The following is a 23,470-nucleotide window of genomic DNA, read 5'->3' on the forward strand; positions in this document are numbered from 1 at the left end:
AAATTCGCGTGCTATTAGAAAAATGGCATTGAGGTCGAGCAGCTTAAAAACTGTGCAATACCTTAACTGTTTGATAATTTTGAAGTTGCACGCATAGTGCATTTCTAGAATTTCTCATTTCAAATGGATATTGTCTGGTTAAATTTTTGTCATCATTGCCAAGATTTTAACTACCGCCATTCGATCCTGAGCCTTTTTTAATAGTATTTTTTAATAACATTTTGTATGATGCACTGATGATAATGATGAAGCTTAACAAAGTAAAGAATCGCTGCATTTTAATGTTGCATAGTGATAGTGTATTACGTAAAGGACATTTTTATTGCGCTGGTGAGTTGTCGAGAGTAAAGTTATGCCACAATCGCGACTACTGTGTCTTACAGGTTGCATAGCTCGCTTCTCTAGTTCAGCGACTCTCGTCAGAGGTCTCTGCAAAACTTTTGATTTTTGTTTACATGCTGTGATCGCTTGCAAAACACGTGGTGTGATCGTGTGATGGCCACTAGTTAGGTATTTACATGACGAATAATTTGTTTCTTTTATTATTCACGTAGTATTTTTGCTATTCAAATTTAGAGCGTAATGCCTACACAAACCGACGAGACCGAGACCGTTGAAAGAGGCCAATTCAAGTTCGTGAAACAGACTGCATCGTGGTACCTGCACGTTTCCTTGTAAATTTGCAGAATTTAGCATCGGCTATAGCTAAACGTCCATCTGTTCACAGGGTGTTTAACGGTGAGAAGAAGTTTGAGTTGACAGAAGTTGCATGTAAGCAGCAGATTCACAAATCCTTGAAACAACTCTTTGGAGAGGCAAGTAGATATATTTCTAATTTTAAAACGTAAAAGTTGTTTGAAAATTGTTCTGCAATTTACCGGCAAGTTCTTTTAAATGCATTTTATAATGAACTATGAAAAAATTTACAGGCTGGAAGTGCTATTGAGGTTGGCATCCTGAAATTCAACCCTTTATCTGGAAGTGCGATCCTGACCTGCCCGTCAGACAGTTTTGTCAAGGTCCGGAGTGCGCTGGGGATGATAGTCACTGACTTTTCTGGGGCTGAGTGTTACTTCAAAGTACACCGAGTTTCAGCGAATCTTCTTTCATTCACCACAAATTCTAGGACCTTTGAATTTTAATATGGGTATGACAATACTAACTTTCCATAACTGCAAATTGCCTAGAAATACCAATACTTACCAACATGAATGATTAATTGACACATTCAAGAAACTGTTAACTAAAGTTAATTTAAATTTAATAATTCCATTACACTATGTCAATTATGCTCTGAAGTTTTTGCTCATTTGATTATCCCACGTTGGTCGGAAGCTCTGGAAAAATTCTGATCTAAAATTCACATGCCTTCTTTTGATGCAAAAATTGCAAAAATGGCAAGTCAAAAAAATCTGTCCTGTAAAAAAACATTAACACTTGAAACAGACGATGTGCATAAACAACTCAACAAAATTTTTCTATTTTTCTTTTTTGCAGAAATCGAGGAGCAAATGAGTGCAACATCCAAAGGGGAAGCGTGTTCTTGGGTGCATTGTGTGAAGGAACTGTATCTTCAGCCACACTACTTCAATCAAGTGCAAAAAGGTGTGGGCGATGCAATGAACGCCACAATAAACAAGTACCAGGGCGATCTCGCAGGTGTCGTGCGCCAACACAAAAACGTGAAGCTGCTCAGTGTCGACGGCACGATAACTGACGAGGAAAGCTACATCAAACTTCAAGTCGAAGCAGACTTTGAGGTGTTCCGCCCATTTGTTGGTTGCAAACTCAAAGGAGTCGTCAACAAAGTGAGTGCAAACAATGTCAGCTGCCTGGTTCACGAGCTGTTCAATGTTTCGTGTCCTAACGCGATGGGCAGCGACGACTGGGTTGGCTATAATGCCGTCTTGGGCCAGGAAATCACCTGCCAGGTCACCAAGGTCGATTTGACTGGTAGGATTCCTTATATCAGGGCGAGCATTGTCAAGCTGCACCAGACTGAAAACGGCAACCACAAGCACTTTAACGAGGAGGAGGAGGTTGAAGAGATAAACCTTCAGGAGGAAGAGGAGGAACCTGTGGAGACTCCAAAGAAGAAAAAGAAGAAAGACAAATCCGGGGAGAGAGCCAAAGAAAAGAAAAAGAAGAAGCATGATTCAGAGGATGAAGTAAGTACTACACCCAAGAAAAAGAGGAAAAGTAAAAGAGAAGACGTTTCATCTGAATCCGAAGTTATTGAAATCCCTGAAATAGACATATTGAAAGCGTTGAAAAGGAAAAGAAAGAGCGGAGATCTGCCAGATTCACCGATACCAAAATCTAAGAAGCGAAAGTTGCACATGAACGAAGCTGGTGACAAATTTTATTATGATGATGATGGAGGTCCAATTTTTGTTTAATAAAAGGTACTAAATTACACGTCAGCTTCGTTTGATTTTATTGATTCTTAAACGACGAACATATTAAATCTAATATGTTCCATCGCCACACCTGGCTGCATGCCTCTGCACCATTTCTTTAGAAGCAGTTTTCATATCCCTGGCCCAACCAATTAATGAGAAAAAGTTTATGAACACTGTAGTGGCATTGTTTTTCTTTAATCCGAATTCAGATGAGCTGTAGTCGAAAGGAAAAACATGATGGTAATTGTGCCAACCCTCTCCAAGGGCGCACGCGGTCACAAACCAGTTTTCGGCTGGTTGAATGTTCCTGGGTAATAAAAATTAATTTCACTTGATTAAATAAAATCTTGCTCTTGTCTACTTATCGTAAGGGTGGCCGCCAAAGTAATGCGCGACGCTGTTGACTGACCAAACGCCGTTCAGGCTGATCATGTACCTTGCTATGTTAGCCCCAACGCACAGCCACCAGGGCTCATCGAAAACGTACCGCAAGATGAGAGTTGGTAGAGCAAAGCAGAAAAACGCCTTCATAAAATAAAAGTTCCTGGAAGATGAGACCATCAATTAATTGAATATACAAATGTTAATTTTTCTCCCTTACTCGTCACACCAACTGACCACCTTGTCCCTCAGGATGTCCTCCATGTTCAGTTTTCTACCTTGCTGAACTACCATTGGGTGCTTTCCAGTCATGATCCAACCACAGTGCGCGAAAAAGAAGCCTCTGTTGATGTTGTGCGGGTCAGCAGATGTGTCCACGAATTTGTGGTGCACTCGGTGGTCTCGAACCCAATCGTGGATTGTTGTCTTAAAATTTAGAAGTGCAGAGAGTCGATCATTCTAATTCTAAGCCCATCCAATTAATCAATAACGTCGTATTTCTATTTATTGGAAGCCATTTATATATATATTTTACGAAATATTATACTCACTTTCAAACTAGCAATTTATTTTAATTAAACAACGATAAGTTGCTTACCAATCCAGCTGCGTAAAAAAATGCGGCTAAAATCACCCTCAGTTGCCATTTAGCTCTATATGAGCGGTGCGACCAAAGCCTATGCGCACCAGCGGTGACTCCTAGTCCGCCAGCCCATCCGTACACTATACCTATACACAATTTTATACAAAAATCATCTCCTGTGAATAAATATAACTTACTAAACAATAAAGCCGACCATTTGATGGTTTGCAGACCGTGCAACAGTGCGTAAATGCCCCAAATGTGTACTAGCGCTATGCCGCAAATGTTGCGCCATTTGAGTGACTGGTGTCGGGCAACCAGCTCGGCACTTGGGACGAAGCTCTGCTTTTCACTCGGTAAGAAATAGTCGTGCCGGGGCTCAGGGGCCATGGGGAATCAGAAGTCTGGAGTCAGAAGTAAATTTATACCATTCCTATAACTTAAATAAAACCAAATTTAACCAGAACAAACATTTTTTTACTTTTGATCGGTTCATTTCTTTTCTGAAAGCGAACAGCTCGCGGACGAGTAACATAAGCGCACTAGGCGCAAATCAGCCCACACTCAATACCCAAATTTTGCGGCCCTGATTTATTTAAAACAACAATTATGCGAGACATCTAAAAAAGAACAAATCTTACCTGTAATATGCTTTGCTGGTATACTGGAAGAGAACTAACAGATAACTTTTCCCGGTCGTTTCGCGGACTGGGAGTAGTAGGGTAGAGCGATCCTCGCATCCTTGCCCTTGCGCTGTGATCAATGCAGTGCGCGCTTCTAAACCAGAATATTAAAAATAGCTGGAAGATACCCAAGGCCGCAATATAAAGGAGAGGCTATAATCGTTTGATGAAACAATTGGAAATAATCGTTTGTCGTTGATTTCCAGTGTGCTCATAATTTCAATATGTATAACGCGTGTAAGTGAAGGTACTAAAATACTTACAAATGAACAATTATAAAAATTACAAAAGATATAAGCAATAAAATGTTTAATGATATATTTATATCCAACTCTGATCATACATGCTGGATAGCAGTTTTTATTGAGGTATGGGAATCATTTTAAGAAAGTATTATTTTTTATATAAATGACATTTTTTAGAGGACACTGCATTGCTTGTCTTCTAGCGTCTGCTTGATCTCAGTCCAGTTGTGATGCCAGCCGCCAGAGAAAGAATAACTCACAGGATTTGCTCATTTCTCATTAGTTAGTTTAAAACTTAAACAATCTTGGAAAATCCATGTGTCAAAGAATAAGATTTAAATTTGCTGTAAATCTACGATTCATTTAGGTGGCGGAAAAATTGCGCATAGCCCAACAACCAAACGTGACTTTCCTTGTTGCAAAAAAGGGCAACAATCAATTCGACAGTAAAAATTTGGTTGTTTATTGAGTGATGCGCAATTTAAGCGCTACACTATGTATTATAATCCTTAGGTATTCATTAAAATTTGTATGTAGCTCTTTTCGATAAAATTTTTTTCTGTTCCAATTTCTTTATTTTCAAACGTTATTTGACTAGCTAAAATTCGCCTATGGAAAAGTAAACCTTGGGCTAAAATTTTATCTCAATATCTTTTCAAACCACGCGATATTAACAAAGCAAAAAAGAAGTTCAGCTTTTTTAACATGTACCACTAAATCAAGCGCACTGACGCACACTCAGAATTCGTTATCTACTTTTACTTTGCTGCTGCTTTACAATTATTTATTCGGGTCTATCTACAATAATTCATTGCGTATCAGAATAAATTTTACCTCGTTCTCTGAAATGGGTAGAAAATACAAATCAGAGTTATTTTGAGTATTATGCGAAGGTATTTATTTTTTATCATTCCTCGTCATATAAATCACAGTTTAAAATTTATATATTTACAGTAAATAAAAAATATTTTAATATACTTTTCCGTTTTTTACATTCTCAGTCGTAAATAAGAAGTGGCAAGCGTCCTCGTCATATATAGATTAAAAGTAATTTTATTGCGGATCAGCAGAGCAACGATACCCCATACATCCCCACATTTAGAATATTAATTACATATCAACTTAAAACCACCTGCTTTTATTTATATGTCAACTAATTTCATATGTAAATTTCACGGTGATGTCAGTAGATGAAATTTTGCAGATAAATATGTGGCTTGAATTTAAATAGTGCAAAAAGATGAATCTTAGTTAGATATCCCAGCCTTATTTTCTTGCTCAAAACGAGTGCCGTCGCCCCTTTTTTTCGCTTGCCGCTGGGCAACCTCCACAGGCACGGCCTTCCTGTTGCTGGCCCATCCGAGCCACGCGAAGAAGTCGATGAACATAGTGGGCATGTTGTACTTGTGAATTCCAAACTCGGATTGACGGTAGTCGTAGGGGAAGGTGTGGTGGTAGTTGTGCCAGCCCTCGCCGAAAGACAAATTGCACGCCAGATTCGATTCGGTCGGTGCGATGTTCCTGTAATTAAAGCCAAATCGTTATCTCATTTTTTTACTTTTTTCAATATTGTTGATAGTTGGTGTTTAATCTTTTTGTGTAAGTGGGATATAAATAGAAAAGGTGTGCCAATTGAGGAACGTGTGCGTGTGTTTCATGTATGGCCAGATTTGTAGATGTTTCAAGGTCCTTTCTCCAATTTCACACGACAGCCCTGGCTTGCATTTACTTATTTAGTGGCTTTTACAACCATTCATGCAGTCGTTTTTGCAACTAGGTAATAACAATTTCTAACTACAGCCAAGAAGAGAAATCGTCAAAATTTAAATCGTTTAATAACGTTGCTGAATCAGGTATTGTTGAGAAGCTTAGTAAAAAACCTTTATCCTGTCGTTTGAATGGCATAACAGGGTGTTTATTCAACTGCTCGCATCTGTTAGGCAGTGTTTGTCAGGATTTATTTGATTTTTATTAATCGAATAGCTTGCCCAATAGCTAGCCCAGAGGAAGGACACCAAACGTTTTCACTGCGGTTCCTTTATTGAAAATCGCAAAGGAAAAATTTTAATGCTGCATCCGGCCGAGGCTAGAGATTTTGAAGGGCAATTAGGCACTTTGTTAAATGATTTTGTAATCTCTTATTGTGATTCTAAACGCGGATGTCAGCTCTTTTAGTTGCTTGTATGCGGAAACCAATATTTATTCAGACTGCGTTGACACTAAAAAAGCAAATTAAACAAAAACTCCTGATTGTGCTATTTTTTAATAGTCTTCATGCAATCAACAAAAAGGGAAATTTTGTTTACACTCTATTCCAATTAAATCACAACCAAGGAAAACCGCTCTAAATCAACACAGTAATGACACAATTTGCCAATTTGCCAAATTGACAAGAGGGAAGCTCGAGCGCGCAATACTTTCTCGGATTCTCGGTAGCCTGATGCGTTTTGCCGAGTGACGCAAGAGTTGCGCACGTGATTGTTATTTATTCCATCGTGGCTGGGCCGGCGCGTTTCCTAAAACACCGAATCTCGAATGAACGTGCTCCCCAGCGGCCTTGGCTGGCAGTAGGTCATCGTTTAGAGCTCGCGCTGCCTGCAATTTTTCACAATAACATCTGCAGAAAGCGGCACGGTGAGCGCGCACCGGGCCTAATCTCTGCTAATTGTGATCTCTGCAATTTTCAGGTGTTACAAAAAATTTTCGCGGAATTTGTCATAGAACCCGAAATATAATGATAGCATTGTCTGCACAATGAAATTTTTACTTGGATGGAAAGTGCGAAAAGTGCATCATACACTTACTTGTCATAGCTGTGGTGTCCAAAGGTGTGGGCGAAACTGTTGACAGCCCAGGTGCCGTTCAGGACGATCATGTAGCGGAAAAGATTGGCCAGGAAGGCGATCCACAGTGGCTCTCCAATGTAGTTGCGGGCGATGTAGGTGGGAATCACGAAGCAGAACATAGTCTTCATCATAATGAAATTGCTACCGAGAATAACAATTTAATTATTGAAGGACAAGCGCAGAAGTGCTTGCTAATTTATTTAGGGGTCCCAGTCTAATTCTATTGGTTTAAATTGCTGTGGATTTTACTTTATGGTCTTCGTGGACACTAAATAAAAAATAATGTATTGCAAAAACTTAGTTGCGTTCAGTAAATAAGTCATCATATTATGTTGAAGAGTGGAACCGTCATAATATATGATATAAATTATTGAATTGGCGGGATGTAAGTTCATGTTAATATGAGGAAAAATAAACTCACTCGTCAAAGAACTGCACGATTTCGTCGTTCTTAATATCCGACAAGTCAATTTTGCGTCCTTGCTGGATGCACAGGGGATGCTTTTTCTTCATCAGCCAGCCGATGTGCGAGAAGAAAAAGCCACGCTTCGAGTTATGTGGGTCGGCAGGCGTCTCACTAAATTTGTGGTGCACGCGGTGGTCGCGCACCCACGTGTAAATCTTGTTCTAAAATTAAATAAGAACAGATATTGTATAAAAACCAAGTATTTTCAATTTATTTATCTATTTTGCAAAATTTTTCATTGAGAAACCTAATCATTCCAAGTTTTATTATTTGATTTCCCTTTTAAATTTTATATTTGAAGGAAAAGGTTAATAGGAACTAAAAATTTTAATTTTCACGGTCATTCTTCCAAAGTTTCGACAAAAATAAGAGAAATAAATTACGCTCACCTGTCCAGCACACGCATAACAAAGCATCAGGATGACCCTGAGTGGCACGTTCGCCGAGTATGAGCGGTGCGTCCAGAGCCGGTGAACGCCAGACGTGACTCCAAACGCGCAGATTAGGCCGTAAACGAAAACTGCAGAAAAAAAATCAAAATTTTTTAGACAATGGCGTTCCTTTGCAAAGCGTCTTATTACAGAAGAAAATAGTCATGAGCTTGACTTGAGTGATTCCTATGATGAAGCCGCCAATGGAGAGGATGTGCACCGAGGACAGGGCGAACACGTTGAACCATTTGATCGGCTGGTTGTAGTCCACCTCGCTCTCGTCCATGCTGAACAGGGGTGAGATTTTCTTGGGCGGCATGTCGTCCGCGAAGGACTCCATCCGATCATCGTACAAGTCGATATCCTCTTTGTTCGGCGGCATCCTGGGGAATGCGACCTTCGTAAATAAAGTCACCTTTGACCTTTACAAGGCTTAAAGGAGCGCCTCTCTAAATCAAGTTTTGAGCCATACGAGCATTTTTTTGAACCATCGCAAAATTACTTTATCAGAAAAGCGCCCCAAAAAGTATAAAAGGATAGATCCGATTTGCATTTAACGCTAGATTTTCTACTAGAACTATCAAATATACTTGGCCAGTGGCTGAATAAAGTTCACGAGGAAGACCTAGGGCCAAACGAATGTTACTCACGCGGCGTGCAGCGACTAGCAGTTTTCGCCTCCAAGTGCTGCTGCGGAGAGAGTGAAACTGATTTTGCAGCACGCATCTCTCGCAGCCATTTCTCGGCCTAGCGTTACTTACAAGGCCAAAAGCTTCATTCTGCGTATAACCCCTCCAAAAGTTCACGTTTCGGTGTTACCTTTAAATGGCCAAAAAGAACTTGCTAGCTAGAAAAACCATGCGTGTTTTTTAACATAAGTGCAATTATCCTTTCACGGTGTTTGCACGACAGTTAATCCTTATTTTGCACATTTCGGACTAAGTCAATGTTAGCCTTTATAATTCATTTTGAGGCAGGTCCTTTGTGCAAGTTTTTACTTTGCTTTATGAAGAGTCCCTGGCTGACCAATTTAACGAGAATCAATTTAGGTCTAGCAAAAAATAAATTAACCTTTATAGAAAACGACAAGTTCTCGTGAACCCGTTGAAAGCGTGTCTTTATAACCTTTTTCTCGCTGCATCTGTTTCCTGCAGTTAGTGGTTTTCAGTAAGCGTTGTAAAGGTCTTTAAAAATCTGCATGAAAGAGAACAAAACCTCAAAACATTAGGAAGTTTAGTGCTTTTTGTGCCGCTTCAAAGATCACGAACTTGACAAGACCTCTTGATGTTGCCTGAAAATAATTTATGTTTTTCATCAACTTCCGTTTAAAAAAGCCCGTTTGGAAGAAACCTATATTTATATTGGCTTATCCTATATAAAATTTAATATTATCTTGCACGATTTAAAACTCTCTGCGTGCTCTGCAAACAATGGTTTTTTTCTTCGTTTGCATCCGCTTGCGTGCATCGCGTTGCGCTTTTGCTGCTCACCTCTGACTCAGTTTTTGCTACGTCATGAAAATAATGTCTTCCTTTATTTATTCTATTACATAAAAATGTCATTGAGAGAGATATCTTCAGGAGCGGAAATTCAATCCTTTTTTGTTCGCAACACCAAAATTAATCATCAAAACGTCGTTAAACAGTAGCGTGCGTAAATGCACGTAAGAACGTGAATTAAAAAGTGCATTTGCCCTCTTATGAAAGTGAGTCAACCGGTTGGTCCAGAGACCGACTGCTCAGCTTTGGACCGCCTACATACTAAAATCTTTATGCGTCTCTCTCCTGGACCATGCAATCCACACACGTGTGTAATTTGGTTGCCTAACAACTCACTAGTCGCGAAACGCTGAGGAAATCGCTAATAATTTTCGATGTAACCGAGCAGTTTCGCGCTTATACGTAAAATTGAGAGTAGGCACGCCTGGCAGTGAAATTAAATCAACAGGTTGCTCAGCACAAAGGCCAACAAATAATATTGCTTCCAGGCGAATAGATTATTGGGTTTAGCGAGACTATATGCTGGAGAAATGAAAGCGAGAGCGTATGCAATTTCGTCAAATACCTATAAACCGCTTTTAGCTACTTATGTCAAGTTGAAGGTACAGCAGCAAGGATTCGAACTGTTTGACCCCATTTTCTCACACGTGAATTTTGTAGGATATATATCAATAATATATTTTTAATACTTTTTATATATATTTTTTGGGGGAAATAGCCATTCGTTTTTTAAAATAAGCTTACCTTACTCTTAGATGTGGATGCACGATTAACTTGCGAGTTGCTGTGGATTCCCCGGCTGCAATTGTAGCTCTGCAATACTCGAGATGCATAATGGTCGTTATAATTGTGATAATTATCTGCTTCTTACTCCTTACCTTGGGAGGTGGCGTCTTGAGCATCGCGCAGGATATGTTTTTGCAAACAAATAAATCAATCAAGCTTGCTTGGCTGACAAGTGAAAAACTTGTTTGGGACGTTGAATTAAAATGCCGGATATTTTTGACCTCAAAGCTTAAACGTCATTACGCTCAACTATAATAGTTTCGGTTCTTACACAAAATCAAGGACCTCGTCAGGATTTTTCAATAAAATTGTTAGGGATGATTGCATAAAAAAAACCAGCAAATATTTTGCAACTGCTCTATATACAAGTAATCTATTGAGTATGCCTGTTAAAATTACTACATTTTATTCGCTGCATTATATTTAAAAGAAATATACAGTAACAAAAACGTTAGCTATTTTTTCTTAAAATCCATTAATGGTCTTTCACAAAATTTCGTGGTAAGATGCTAAATTGAAAGCAGTTTTCCATGAAGATCCAGAGTTTTGAGAGGTTTTATTAATAAACAGAACAATCTTTGTCACCAATTACCGGGACGCCGCCGACCGTGCCCCAAAATACGTGCGTGCCATCTCCAGACCTTTGCGCCCTTCTTTTAATCATCTCTGGAGAGGCGACCTTCAAGTCGTACGCCAAGCCAATTTTCGCAAACATATTGATGACGCGCATGGTGGGATTGAAGTAGTCCATGTCAGAGGTGCGGTAGTCGAATGGAAATGCGTGGTGATAGTTGTGGTACCCCTCTCCAAAAGTGGCGATTGCGACGGGATAGTTTTCGACTGCCTTCAGGTTACTAAACGACCATATGACTATAGAGTTATACAATGCTAAAAAGATTCGGTTTGCTCACGTGTCATAGGGCCGACTGCCCATCGAATGTCCAAAACTGTTGAGGCTGAACACAGCGTTCAGCACGAGAACGAACCTCAGGGCGTTGAAGAGGAACGCAGTCCACGTGTCCTCGCCCCAGAAGTAGACAGGCACAGTCGTTGGAAGGGCGAAGCATAGAATAAGCCGCAGCACTTGATAATGCCTTGAGTAAAAAATTAATAATATTAGCAAAAATAAACTGATGATTTTTCGTACTAAATGATGTGCAAGCTCTAGTTTTCCTTACTTGTCATGGAAGCTGACAATTGGACAGCTTTTAATGTCACTGATGTCGATCGACCGTCCTTTCTCCAAGACCAGCGGGCTTTTCTTTTTTGCGAGCCAACCAAAGTGAGCATAAAAAAATCCACGCCGCACATCATACGGATCCGCTTCAGTTTCGCTGAATTTATGGTGAATGCGATGGTCTCGGACCCAATACCTGATCGTTTCCTGAAACATTATTTTGTAATATAAAATTCTGCTCCCTACAAGAAATATAATCTATCACACTCCATATGCTTTTTTTCCTTTTTATATGATACCAAAGTGATTTTTTATTGTTTTAAATTCATTTTACTAAGCATATTATCCTAGTTTCTACAGTAAGATTATTTATTTAAAACTTGAAAAAATTTATTCTTATTTTTTCTTGAAATTTTATTTTATTCAAATTTATGAAACAATTACTGCACTATATTCAGCTAACAAATTGGATAATTTCAATGCGCTGCTTCAAATAACTATAATTATTATTGGGAGAAAATTATGCACTCACTTGACCTGAAGCAGCAAAACAAATCGCTAGTAAAATTTTCAGCGGTGTTTTGGCTTTGTAAGTTTTGTGCGCCCAAAGTCGGTGAACTCCAGCCGACACGCCGAAACCGCTGAAGAAGAAATAGAACGCATCTGAAACATGAAATTTAATGCACCCTTTGCGCCTGCTTCCTAAATGACGGGGAATGTTCACTTACTCCAGAGATATGTTTGCCACTGGGTGGCAGTCAGTTTGAACAGCAGGAAATAAATCGACAGCGAGTGGAAGAAGACCAGATGAAATATCGCGACAAAATTGTATCCGCGGTGATTCTTCTGAGTTTCAACGATCTTTTCCTCTGTCCGCGTGTAATCGTGTTGGCCTTTTACTTGATTTTCATCAACAATCACCGTGTTGGTTGCCATTATTAATAAACCTAAAAGTCCAATCGGAATAGCTATGCCTTAAAATAACTAATTTCTATATTAATAAATTTACTTACTTGAGCGAAAGAGTTGATCTTCGTGACAGGCTGAGAGAACAATGAAGCCCACATTTTAAATGTGCATTAAATGAGCGCATTTCTTTTTTTAAAATCAGGTGGTGGTGGTCCAAAATCAGCCTTCAATCAGTACCACGGCTATTCCTGAATCTTGTTAAACTGATCTTGTATGAATTACTGGGTTAAGTTGTTGTAGAGGAAAAATTCGTACTATCTGATTTACCCATATTAGGGCTTGCAGGCATTACATGCATGATTATAATTACCATTTTTATACGTTCGATTCCAACGTCTGCTTGTATACAATATTATGGAAAAATTTTAATATATCTTTTCTTTGTGCTGGCGAAATGCTTCGTGAAGTCCTCTATAGCTTGCGCATAAACAATCGTTTACTATAAAAATGTCTACCAATCAAAATAACCCTAATCTAGCGTAAATGATATACAGTACATTTTGCACGCATTTATTTTGATTTACTTGCCCAGCACATACGCTTGATAGTCATGAGGGGTGGGCATGAAGCTGTTTTTGTGTGGTGGGTCACCTTCATTGTAATCGTTTTCATATCTATTTTTAGCAAACCAGTCGAACATTCACCATAAAAAGGGATGAGACTAGCAAGGTCACTTGCAAAGAAAATGAAAAATTACGCCACATAAAGAGAAGAATTCCAACAATAATTTACATTTTCATTTATTCATTTTCTCTCTATTTAATAAATTATTGACAACATTCATATCAAAAATTAATTTTGGCATCGTGAATTAATGAGTTAGAAAGTATTCGGATCCACACATTATAGATATTGATTTTTCTAATTGTAATAAATAGATTATTTACTTTAAATAAATAGATTTAACTTACCAGAGAATGATGTGTATAGTAAGTTTTGTGAATAAAAAAACAAATTGACTGTTAATTTGTGCCGCATTCTTCGAGACTGAAACTATTATGATTAAAGAGAACTGGCGTGTCCCAGATTTTCTTTGTCATGGCTATCACTATATTTTCTGCAGTAATACAACGTTTCATTACGAATGTAGATGTAATTTCTGTGATCAGACTTGTGAAAAATATCATATTCAAAAGTGCACAGAAAGAAAATTGACTTTGAAAGTAGCAGCAAAAATAAATTATATGTAGATTTAAAGTTGCACGCATATTGCTTTTAATAAATAATTGCCTATTTTATATTTTAACTGTAAGAAAACAATCACCGTTTTCATAGACCATTGAGCTTATTTTCCATATTATGTCTAAATTCTCCGTACTATTATTTATAACCTAAAATATAAATTCTTAGAACTTTTGGTATAAAGGCTAATTATCATTATATCCATTGCCTGGAAAATATATTTTTCAGAATCGAGCCTAGTCGACATGGTTCACGTAGCAATTTTAGTGTCACACTTCTCTCACTTCATTATACTCTGCAACAAGTGTGTCTTGCATACCTCGCGGGCTGTCTAAGTGCCAGGCAAACGTTTTATCCTTGCAGACGGTGGTGGGAGGCTGATTCGGTCACGGTTTTACGATTGGTGGATCTATAGGAAAGGGTTGCTATGCATACAACGCATTTTTTGCCTGTCTTTCCACGTATAACCACGTTTTTTTGGATATATATTTATAAATGAAGGCCACCGCCAAAGCGCCCTGATGATTTAAGCAGTTAAGGAAGAATTTAAGTGATGGAGTTTGCACTACATCATATATTTATCTATAATGTTGGCGAGGACTGTGCCTGTACATTGCTCAACCAATGCCAGGCGAAAATGATAAATTCGTAGATAATAATGTGTCAAAGAAGTATGTTATATTGGAAAATTATTTGTGTTGATTCATTCATGATTAATATAAAATTAATTTGTTGTTTGCTTCTCATTTTATACATAAATTGAGCGGTGTTATTGGGACTCGGCGTGCTCATAGCCCACGGGAAATGCTGATCGGAGGCTCAAGAAACTTAATTTTTCCCCGCAAATCTTGCAAATAGAATTAGCACTTTCTACAACAGCTTTCCAGTTTGATAGTTGATAGCAAAGTAAGTTTGAAAAATCTATTTTTTAATTTTGAGAATTTTGAGAAGAAGATTTAATGCACTTGATTAATTTCCGCAAAGGTATGCAAGTGAAGATTGTAGGGCACACTCCACTTTCCCACTGACACAGTGAAAATAAGAGCAGTAAAAGTTATGTGACCGTTCGAGGGAAACTTTTACTTTCGTTTTCATGCCGCAGCCGACTTTTAGAAAGTGGTGCTTGTCCCAGATCGAGCATTAGCCCAGGTTAGGGTGCGCTCAAATCCTCCTGGCCGCTCTGGACTAAGGAGAAAGTGTGCCTTTGTGTGATATTGGAGTAGGCCGCCCGCGTGAGCTATATTGCTGTATCCGATCCAGCCCTCGAACTTGAACTTGATGCGCATGGAAATCACTTTCGTTTTCACTTTCTCGCTCGCGCGACATCTGCGCCCGGGCTGCAGGAGGAAAAAGTGAAAACTCTCGCCGTCATCTACAACGCGTAGTCGCGTAACCGTCGCGGGACTGACGGGAGCATTGCGCTCTCGATTGCTGCTCGATTCAAGGTTGGTCAAGGGCGACACGTGATTTGCGGAAATAGTCCGTGCCGGCCCGCATGCTGTTTATTTGTTTTGAAATTTCACATGCTATTCATAAACAAAAATAAGGCAATAAAAGAGGAAACTATCATTTATTGCCTTATTGTTGTTTGTTGTTCAGTGGAATGATTCGGGACGAAAAAATTAATTAAAATAGGAAGCATTGCTAGCATTAGCAACCAGTCGATTTAAATGATTTAGAACAAGAAGCCTAATGAAAATTAAACATAAATAACTTAACAATGTACAATTACTGTAAAAAAATGATAAGATAGTCTGGGGTGTAGCATGCTGGGCAAACCCGTTCTCGTTAGATCACCGAAGTTAAGCAGCAAGCAGCATGATGTGTTGCAGTCAGTTTCTGGATGGGTGGCCGACCGCCTGGCTGCCGGCTGCATAGCTCTAGGCAAACTTGCTACTCGCGGTTTGCAACTTTCCAGCATGCGTGATTTGGCATCACGGGACGAATATCTAGCGTTTCAAAAAGTCCTCGATGCGGAGGCAAGTGGCCCTTGAGTGGGCTGGGTCCCTGTGCGGCCTGGTGCGCCCATGTTATCCGTTCGCGGTGTTATTGGCACCCGGGTTTCAGCATTCGTGCTAGTGCAGTGCGCGCCCTTCCCGCTCCGAGAGGACAGGGATTAAAAGCAAAAACTACGCTAGTGAAAATTCAGATGTAACCAAATTACCATAAAAGCCTCGGGAAATCGTATCAAACCAATACAAGTATTAGATGTTAGCAATGACAACACCTACTTTTTCGCATAAGGAATAAGAGTTTCATTCTTATTTAATCAAGTTTTATCATTCTATGGTTTTGGGCTAAAATTGAATTATTATAAATCTGCTTTAATGTTTACAGTCATTTTTATTAATATTCATTTATTTTACACCATCGGCGCACGACTTAATTGCAATTTAGTTTTTTTATATGGTAGCTTGGGATAATTTTAAAGGTTTTTTGATTAAGTCGAGTGAATGATACATTCTATAGTAAGCGAAGAATCACAATAGATACATTTACAGTAACTTCAGAATGAAAACATTTATAAGAACCGATTAGGAAATGATAGGCATGAGAGGAATACCTTGTTTACCTAACTCAATAGTTTTACAATTTTATTGATCCAATCAAATTTAGACATAGCAGGAGTTTCATAACATATTTGCGGCCGATAGATTGTCGTTATATAGTTCTATTGTTTAAAAAGCAGTTGTAAAAGGGAAAGAGAATTTGGACAGAGGTCATTTGAGCTATTTCATTGACGAATCTAGATTTCAAACCACTTGAATTGCTGCAAGATTGAACATAAAATTTATATAAATTATTTGAAATCCCTCCGATATTAGTCTAGTTTGATGCTAATAAAATTATAACCTGGCATTTCTGACAACTTTTTTCACTCGAGCAATGGCTGTAAGATATGTTTTTATTTATTGACTAATAATTGATAATATATTATTTATTGTACAATCGTTTTTGTTCCTCATATTTTGTTATCTAATTCAGACAGTTGGCCCTCCCCAAAATTTTGCGCATCACAGTTCAACTGACAATGATGGAACCCTTATATAATCTGACATCATATCAATGTTGTGTTAATAGGTGTGATTGAAAAGATTTTAATTTTTTGCTGCTCGAATTTTCGTCACTGCCATTGGTCGTCCGTTACACGTAGCAGGATTGGTAAATTTGCGGTGTACTTTGTCCAGACAATATCTCAATCGGTGAAAAAATAATAGAGGGGGACCTTTTTCCTCTCTCAAACAAAAAGCGTCTAAATTATACCCAAGGGCAGCTGCGGTTGTAAAGTCTGATCCATCACTAAAAAATGGAGTAATTTCGTCGCCCTAATAAAATTATTCACCTTGAATCCATCTGATTTTGTTATCCCATGCCATTGGAGAGCTTAAAAAATATTCGTTAGAGTCTCATTATCCTCATCTGCTTAAAAGCGTTAAAATGTTAAAATGCCACAGTAGCACCGAGCACCGAAAATGAGATTGCAAAAAGTCATGTATAGCTCAAGAGAATGAAGCGATTAGAGCGTTGTTAAATTATAGCGCTCGATTTCCTGGCGCAATTTTTGTTGCATAAATTTGGTACGATTATTATGAGGTATTAGATAATGCGGTTATCTAATTCAACATCGTTCATTTCGACTTGACTTTCTATTTTATTAAAAAATATATTTTTCGCAACAGTTTTTTCTCTGCGTACATGGATAGCAAAAATCAGTTCGTTTTCAATATTTTAAAACTTAACAAATTATTGGTTTGGTCACAGTTAACATTTTAACAGCTTTAAAAACAAATTCAACCAACATATAATTATTGCCTGACTTAAAATTCAGGTTTGAAGGGAAATGAATCGAGATTATTTTGATTTTTTTTACCGCTTTTACATCTTTATTATATTAATTTACCATTTAAAATTCATAAACACACGTACTTCTTTCATTTTAAATTATATGCATACACCAATAAAATATAGAAATTTAATTAACAATATTCAAATTGTATACATCTCTTTTCCCTTAATTTCTAAATTAAAATCTCAATATGCGGACAAATTTTCATCTGCAGCGACCGGCACGCCGCCAACCGTTCCCCAGAATTTGTGCGAACCGTCGCCAGTTCTCAACACCCTCTTTCTGACCATGTCGTCCGAAGCGACTCTCAGGTCAAAGGCCCAGCCAAGATTTTGGAAAAACTCGATGAAAGACTTCGTGGGGTTGAAGCAGATCATTTCGGTGGAGCGGTAGTCGAAGGGAAACGCGTGATGGTAATTGTGATTTCCCTCTCCCATGGTTACATACGTGACGTAGCTGTTGTCTACTGGCATGAAATTCCTGAAACAAAGAACAATTTGGTAGCAAATAAGCGGAGATAACTAACTGCATCCTATTTTCACCTGTCGTAAGGCCGTGTTCCCCTCATGTGCGCGAAGCTGTTGATGGCGAAGGTGCAGTTGAGCACGAAGGCGAACCTGAAGCAGTTGTAGAGAAACGAGATCCACAGGTCTTCATCCCAGAAATAGACCGGCACCCCAATCGGAATCGCGAAGCAGAGAATGGCACGCAGAAACTCAAAGTGCCTGAATTGGAGTGTTAAATTCGAAAGTTTTAAGGTGCGATAGGCCTCACCTGTCGTGAAAGCTGACGACGGGGCAGCTGAGGATGTCGCTCATGTCGATGATGCGGCCCTTTTCGTAAACCTGAGGGTTTTTCTGCACGACCAGCCATCCAAAGTGGGCAAAAATAAAGCCCCGGCGCGAGTCGTGCGGGTCGGCCTCAGTTTCGCTGAATTTGTGGTGGATTCGGTGGTCGCGTACCCAGTTGAGAATTTTTTCCTAAAGTGTTGGATGTAAAAATTTAAATAAAATAAATTAGGGACAAAATGCTTTGGCAGCGGTGATTGCCAGAAACTTCCGACTAAGGGTTGATTTTTTTAATTGTAGAGCAATTTTTGCAACCCTCGAATATGTGTTTCATTGCGAGCGTTTTACTAGCAATCGCCACTGCCATAGAGAAATATTAAATTTCATGGAAACGGTTTCCTTTCGGGCTAGCACCAAGGCTGAATTGCAATAGGATTTATTACGATTACGTAATTATGGATTATTAAAGCTACCGGAAACTAATCTTGACCCACCTGTCCAGCAGCAGCGAAGCACATCGCGAGAAGAACTTTGAGCGGCATGCGTGCCTTGAAAGACTTGTGCGACCAGTACCTGTGGATCCCGGCCGAAATGCCGAATCCACTAAAGCAGAGGTAAAAAAATGCTGAAAATTCCAAAATTACCAATATTTGTCTTTGCCAAAAGTTAAAAACTTACTCCACAAATGCGATTGCCACATTGGAGCAGTCGGCTTGAATATTAAAAAATACAGCGTGAGAGAGTGGAAGAAAATCAAGTAAATGATGCGTTGCATCTTGAATTTGTAACGCTTCTTCTCGGTACCCATCATCTTGTCCTGTGTCCACATGTATGCGTGTTCTTCGACTTTCGCGTCGTCCACCACATGCGTTTGGGGTGGCATTTTGTTCAACTGGACGAATAAACAAATTTTACGCTTGTCTCGAGTGAAAATTAAGCGACTTACCTGAATTCTGAACTGGTGTCCGTGATGGGTATCAAATACTGACGGAGAATAGACCTGGTGCAAAATCTGCAATATTTCAGGAGGCGCATGTGCACCACCTGTTCAGGTGGGGATGTGGCGCTGAATTCACCGAAGGTTGCGCCCGGCACCGCAACTCACATCACACTGTCAGGACTGGTGCGCTGCAAACGCAAATTTACTCGCATGAGACAATCACCTTTAAATGGTAGAAAAAATTCGAAGAAAGCGGCGAGGCGTGAAAATTTTAATAATGTCGTTGACAAGCTCAATACACAATTTTATAGTACTTTTTGGGTTTTTTCTATGCTTTAGAAGGGCATTCAAAGTTTTGTCAATAACTACCGCTTAATTTTTCTATCCAACGGAGGTTAGGAAATGTAAACAAGTTCCTTTTTAATTGTGCGTTCGTGTTCAAAGTTATTCTCTCTTACGACCTTCCAAATCCATAATTCATTCTGCTAACACTCTCTAATTTCGTTTATACGTTTAGAGTCAAGCCATATGTAGCTGGATTTATCTTTCTCTCATTGAATTTTTACTTTCACATCTAGTTTCCCAGTTACTTGAAATTTTTTGGAGAAAGCTGTTATGTGCGCACCACACCGAAACTTCTCGGCAGTCAAAAAGAGATCAGCTCTCTTGTCTTGTTCTGACTTTTGTGCACACATCCAATTAACAAAAGCTCCACCTCGTCAGCTCTCCTGCCTATAATCACAGGAGAAGAGTCGGCGTCCCAAGGGTGTTCTCGGGCTATTTTTGCTCAACCAGTTTCGTTTCACCTTGAAATACAATTAAACGGCCAGAATTCTGATTTTTTTTTTAGCGCTTCATCGTCATAACTCATGACTTTATTTTACACTTTTTGCCCGCAATATGACGTGCGGAAAAACATAATAGAGAATTTAAGCAATAATACTTCTGCATTTGCACGCAGCAAAACTGCGAGTCAGAATAAAGAAAAAACTTTGTTAAGTGTATTACATAACGAAACGAAAATTAATTGTTGGCGGAATTTACTATGGACCCTTCTTGTTTGTTACTCATAAAATAGCAAAACAGCTACCAAGATGTACACAAATATGTAATTTAAAATGGTTAAATCGTAGTTTGCATCCTATTTTCCAACATGTTGGCACCGTAAAGGTGGTAATATTTTTACAGTTTGACTATACTCAACACTATCTAAATATTAATTCATTTTTATTATTGAGTTGTTTGAAAGGGTGATTTTTTGCTAATGAAACCTATTAAAGGGTTCGCAAATCATTTAATACGATCAGAACAATCTGCATAAAAGATAATATAAAACGTTGTCAATAAATAAAAAAATTATTTAGAAAGTCAGTATAACTACAGCATTTATTTTTTCGGCAGATATTTCATAACTATGTCTATTGATACAGCATCATATTAATATCCAGTTTCATTTTCCGCTGCATAAATTGGTTCTCCGTTTACAGTGCCCCAAGTCCTGTGTGTTCCATCTCCAGTACGTAAAATCCTCCTTTTTACTCCCTCGTCGGAAGCCACGCGCAAGTCGTACGCCCATCCGATTTTGGCGAAAAACTCGATAAGCTTTTTCGTTGGGTTGAGGAAATGGGCCAACTCTGAGGAGCGGTAGTCGTAAGGGAAAACGTGGTGGAAGTTGTGCCAGCCCTCTCCTAGGGCGAAAAACGAAACGTAGTAATTCTCCGTCGGCATCAGTTTCCTGCCGAATATGTTTTATTGTTATTAAGCATTTTCGAACACTTATCTGGGATTTTTTTCAACTAAAATTGAGTATTGAAGCTACTTTTTATTCTAAATTCTATGGAAGTTATTTGTGGGTTGGGTAAAATGCATGATTAGAAGTCTAACAAAAAAATCTATTAAATTTACCTATCGTATGGTCGAAGGCCGAAACTGTGGTTGAAACTGTTAATGGACCAGGTCATGTTCAGTAACCACACGTACCTGACGCAATTGGCCAAAAAGGCGACCCACAGATCCTCGCCCCAGAAATAAACAGGGACTAAGGTTGGCAAAGTGTAGCAGAAAATGAGCCGTAGTATTTCAAAATGCCTGCAATATTATTTAGAACATAATAACAGTTTTTAATTTATTTCCGTGTTGTTTACGTGTCGTGGAATTTGGCCACAGGGTCCTTCTCAATGTCAGAAAGGTCGAGCTGTCGGCCCTTTTCCACTACTTGCGGGTTTTTCTCGCACAAGAACCAGCCGACGTGCGTGAAAAAGAAACCGCGGCGGACATCGTGCGGATCAGCGTCCGTCTCGCTGAACTTGTGGTGCACGCGATGGTCGCGCACCCACTTGACGATTTTAATCTGAAACAAACGCAGAGAGGTCATTGCCGCACCGCGCACTGACTGAGAACGTAAAAGTACCATACCTGTCCAACCGTAAGGTACGCAAATACCAATAAGATTTTCAGCGGCATTTTCGCTTTGAACGATTTATGCGACCAATACCTATGGATGCCAGCGGAGATTCCGAATCCACCGACAAAGATAAACAAGTAGTCTGTAGAAAAATTACTCAGTTAAATTGATATAATTGGAATAAGAGATATGGACTTACTCCAAACAAACGTTTCCCATTTCACAACCGTCAGTTTTGTGAATACTCCATAAATTGCTAACGCATGAAACATGGCAACGAAGAAAATGTTCCATTTCTTTAGCTGGTAATTTTTCTTTGATGGACTCGATTCTTCCTCTTTGTGCAAATCGCCAACTCTTTCGTAATCATGCTGCTCATTACCCGTTTGAATGACCTGCACGCCATTCACATTAGGAGGCATTATTGTGAGATGATTCTAAGAGAAAAAAAATCATTTCGTTGTGCTTAAATGGTGCAAAATCAGTTTAAATCTTACCTCTGCTAAGCCAGTCAGTTGTTTCTATACTGTAGAAGAATATTATTTGCCGCTCTTGTGGGCGCGAGAGGGTTCCATCCTCTGCAGGTGGGGATTCAATGCCGCGACGCGCCTAAACTGGTCCGACAAAAATAGCTCGGAATTGTTTCGAACATCATCTTAAGTGAGCACGCTCGTGTAATCTACTCCATCTAGAGCATTTTATAATTTCTTCAATTACTAGGCATATTTGAAAATACTATGAATATGAATTTGCAATCAATGATTTGTTAAACGCAATATTCGTGCAACACTAAATCTATTTATGATTTATTTTTGCTGCTGCTCTCAAAGTTGATTTACTTGCTGTACACTTTTGAATATGATATTTTTCACAAGTCTATCGCCACAGAAATTACATCTACAATCTTTATTAGGTTCATAATGAAAGGTTGTATTACTTAAGCAAATATAGTGAAAGCCATATCTTGTAAAAAACATGTCAATAAGGAAAATCTGGGCCACGCCAGTTGTCATTAATCATAGTTTCAGTCTTGAAGAATTCGGCTCATGCAAATCATAACACTCTGTTTATTTCCTTTGATTTATAAAACTTTTTAAGCACATCAGTCTCTGGTAAGTTTTTTACAAGTCAGTTATATAAAAAATTGGATTCTTTCGCAATCATTTCATAAACGCAACAGGATCTATTAAACTTAGAAATTATAAACACTTTTCTTAAAACAATGATAATAATTTTTTAACTCTTTCTAGGTTTTCTAATTCAGTGGTAGATATTATGTGACCGTTAATTCCAAAATTCTATATTTAATAAATATATATTCAGGCCAAAACCATAAAGAAAATTGCTGCATGAATGATAAAAAATTAAAAAAAACTGCACGTGGGTGACGTAAAAATTATGATTTGAGACCATTTCCGTTTTATTCAGATTTTTGTTTGAGTAATTCAAGACTAATAATGGGGAAACGTTTTCAGATGCTTGAATTTCGTACTAGTCGTTTAAGTATCGTTGAAAAAATCATGGCAAATATTTTGCCGCTCTGAATAACGATTTTTATTGCTGTGAGGTTTTTTGCTGAAAACAAAACGTCGAGTTTCCCACCAAACAGTGATTTCTGGGGTTGGGCGCTCTTAGCAACCATACTTCCAACCTGCAAAGGCTCTCCCAGGGTTTATTTTTACCCAACCTGTTCGTAATTCTCCTTGAAATGATAAATGCTCGCCGGGATGAGCGAGGCCACGAAAACATATATCCAGAACAATCACTTGAGTCCAAAAATAGAGCAGAATACTGCGATGCTTTTTCCTTATCGAGGACGTGCATTTTACGACGCGGCATCA

General features: G+C 38.7%; 6 protein-coding genes across 8 annotated transcripts; 1 reads left to right on the forward strand and 5 right to left on the reverse strand.

Moving 5' to 3' along the window:
* The first annotated feature begins 454 nt into the window (after window positions 1-454).
* Polr1F (RNA polymerase I subunit F) lies at window positions 455-2,418 on the forward strand. The gene is made up of 5 exons (XM_065485868.1): window positions 455-510; window positions 577-674; window positions 728-815; window positions 930-1,147; window positions 1,498-2,418. The coding sequence occupies exons 4-5, from the start codon at window positions 1,144-1,146 to the stop codon at window positions 2,397-2,399; spliced, it is 906 nt and encodes a 301-aa protein (XP_065341940.1). The 5' UTR covers window positions 455-510; window positions 577-674; window positions 728-815; window positions 930-1,143; the 3' UTR covers window positions 2,400-2,418.
* A 3-nt stretch (window positions 2,419-2,421) lies between these two features.
* On the reverse strand, window positions 2,422-4,149 carry LOC135940804 (acyl-CoA Delta-9 desaturase-like). The gene is made up of 6 exons (XM_065485867.1): window positions 4,008-4,149; window positions 3,564-3,770; window positions 3,382-3,512; window positions 3,004-3,209; window positions 2,764-2,946; window positions 2,422-2,709 (listed from the first exon to the last, which is right to left on the reverse strand). Exons 2-6 carry the CDS (start codon window positions 3,754-3,756, stop codon window positions 2,469-2,471), a joined length of 954 nt encoding a protein of 317 aa, XP_065341939.1. The 5' UTR covers window positions 3,757-3,770; window positions 4,008-4,149; the 3' UTR covers window positions 2,422-2,468.
* Window positions 4,150-5,052: 903 nt separating this feature from the next.
* On the reverse strand, window positions 5,053-10,390 carry LOC135940803 (acyl-CoA Delta-9 desaturase-like). 3 transcript variants are annotated; one of them, XM_065485863.1, is made up of 6 exons: window positions 10,281-10,390; window positions 8,188-8,420; window positions 7,996-8,126; window positions 7,562-7,767; window positions 7,099-7,281; window positions 5,053-5,815 (listed from the first exon to the last, which is right to left on the reverse strand). In XM_065485863.1, exons 1-6 carry the CDS (start codon window positions 10,367-10,369, stop codon window positions 5,542-5,544), a joined length of 1,116 nt encoding a protein of 371 aa, XP_065341935.1. In that variant the 5' UTR covers window positions 10,370-10,390; the 3' UTR covers window positions 5,053-5,541. The 3 variants fall into 3 exon arrangements, with proteins under 3 accessions (XP_065341935.1, XP_065341937.1, XP_065341936.1); XM_065485865.1 differs by having other exon boundaries at window positions 10,286-10,304; XM_065485864.1 differs by lacking the exon at window positions 10,281-10,390 and adding an exon at window positions 8,688-8,812.
* Window positions 10,391-10,881: 491 nt separating this feature from the next.
* LOC135938376 (acyl-CoA Delta(11) desaturase-like) lies at window positions 10,882-12,793 on the reverse strand. Its single transcript, XM_065481995.1, has 6 exons — window positions 12,513-12,793; window positions 12,228-12,446; window positions 12,032-12,162; window positions 11,501-11,706; window positions 11,234-11,416; window positions 10,882-11,176 (listed from the first exon to the last, which is right to left on the reverse strand). Exons 2-6 carry the CDS (start codon window positions 12,433-12,435, stop codon window positions 10,882-10,884), a joined length of 1,023 nt encoding a protein of 340 aa, XP_065338067.1. The 5' UTR covers window positions 12,436-12,446; window positions 12,513-12,793.
* A 4,720-nt stretch (window positions 12,794-17,513) lies between these two features.
* Window positions 17,514-19,403, reverse strand: LOC135940520 (stearoyl-CoA desaturase 5-like). Its single transcript, XM_065485440.1, has 6 exons — window positions 19,232-19,403; window positions 18,964-19,177; window positions 18,780-18,910; window positions 18,272-18,477; window positions 18,040-18,222; window positions 17,514-17,977 (listed from the first exon to the last, which is right to left on the reverse strand). Exons 2-6 carry the CDS (start codon window positions 19,166-19,168, stop codon window positions 17,683-17,685), a joined length of 1,020 nt encoding a protein of 339 aa, XP_065341512.1. The 5' UTR covers window positions 19,169-19,177; window positions 19,232-19,403; the 3' UTR covers window positions 17,514-17,682.
* Window positions 19,404-20,581: 1,178 nt separating this feature from the next.
* LOC135940946 (acyl-CoA Delta(11) desaturase-like) lies at window positions 20,582-22,164 on the reverse strand. Its single transcript, XM_065486101.1, has 6 exons — window positions 22,127-22,164; window positions 21,829-22,066; window positions 21,641-21,771; window positions 21,370-21,575; window positions 21,131-21,313; window positions 20,582-20,960 (listed from the first exon to the last, which is right to left on the reverse strand). Exons 2-6 carry the CDS (start codon window positions 22,049-22,051, stop codon window positions 20,663-20,665), a joined length of 1,041 nt encoding a protein of 346 aa, XP_065342173.1. The 5' UTR covers window positions 22,052-22,066; window positions 22,127-22,164; the 3' UTR covers window positions 20,582-20,662.
* Window positions 22,165-23,470: the final 1,306 nt, after the last annotated feature.

The sequence above is a fragment of the Cloeon dipterum genome, chromosome 3 (assembly GCF_949628265.1).
Source record: "Cloeon dipterum chromosome 3, ieCloDipt1.1, whole genome shotgun sequence".
NCBI classification, from domain to species: domain Eukaryota; kingdom Metazoa; phylum Arthropoda; class Insecta; order Ephemeroptera; family Baetidae; genus Cloeon; species Cloeon dipterum.

Coding starts and splice junctions, on each gene's coding strand:
- LOC135940804 (XM_065485867.1), bottom strand. CDS start 3,756: ATGGCCCCTGAGCCCCGGCACGACTATTTCTTACCGAGTGAAAAGCAG. Junction 3,513..3,563: donor ATGGTCGGCTTTATTGTTTA/GTAAGTTATATT, acceptor AATTGTGTATAG/GTATAGTGTACGGATGGGCT. Junction 3,210..3,381: donor TTTTTTACGCAGCTGGATTG/GTAAGCAACTTA, acceptor CTAAATTTTAAG/ACAACAATCCACGATTGGGT.
- LOC135940803 (XM_065485863.1), bottom strand. CDS start 10,369: ATGCATCTCGAGTATTGCAGAGCTACAATTGCAGCCGGGGAATCCACA. Junction 8,421..10,280: donor CATCCACATCTAAGAGTAAG/GTAAGCTTATTT, acceptor CGCATTCCCCAG/GATGCCGCCGAACAAAGAGG. Junction 7,282..7,561: donor ATCGTGCAGTTCTTTGACGA/GTGAGTTTATTT, acceptor TATTCTCGGTAG/CAATTTCATTATGATGAAGA.
- LOC135938376 (XM_065481995.1), bottom strand. CDS start 12,435: ATGGCAACCAACACGGTGATTGTTGATGAAAATCAAGTAAAAGGCCAA. Junction 12,163..12,227: donor GTGGCAAACATATCTCTGGA/GTAAGTGAACAT, acceptor TTCATGTTTCAG/ATGCGTTCTATTTCTTCTTC. Junction 11,177..11,233: donor GGCAGTCGGCCCTATGACAC/GTGAGCAAACCG, acceptor ATGGTCGTTTAG/TAACCTGAAGGCAGTCGAAA.
- LOC135940520 (XM_065485440.1), bottom strand. CDS start 19,168: ATGCCACCCCAAACGCATGTGGTGGACGACGCGAAAGTCGAAGAACAC. Junction 18,911..18,963: donor GTGGCAATCGCATTTGTGGA/GTAAGTTTTTAA, acceptor TGGAATTTTCAG/CATTTTTTTACCTCTGCTTT. Junction 18,478..18,779: donor GCTTCGCTGCTGCTGGACAG/GTGGGTCAAGAT, acceptor CCAACACTTTAG/GAAAAAATTCTCAACTGGGT.
- LOC135940946 (XM_065486101.1), bottom strand. CDS start 22,051: ATGCCTCCTAATGTGAATGGCGTGCAGGTCATTCAAACGGGTAATGAG. Junction 21,772..21,828: donor ATGGGAAACGTTTGTTTGGA/GTAAGTCCATAT, acceptor ATTTTTCTACAG/ACTACTTGTTTATCTTTGTC. Junction 21,314..21,369: donor GTGGCCAAATTCCACGACAC/GTAAACAACACG, acceptor ATAATATTGCAG/GCATTTTGAAATACTACGGC.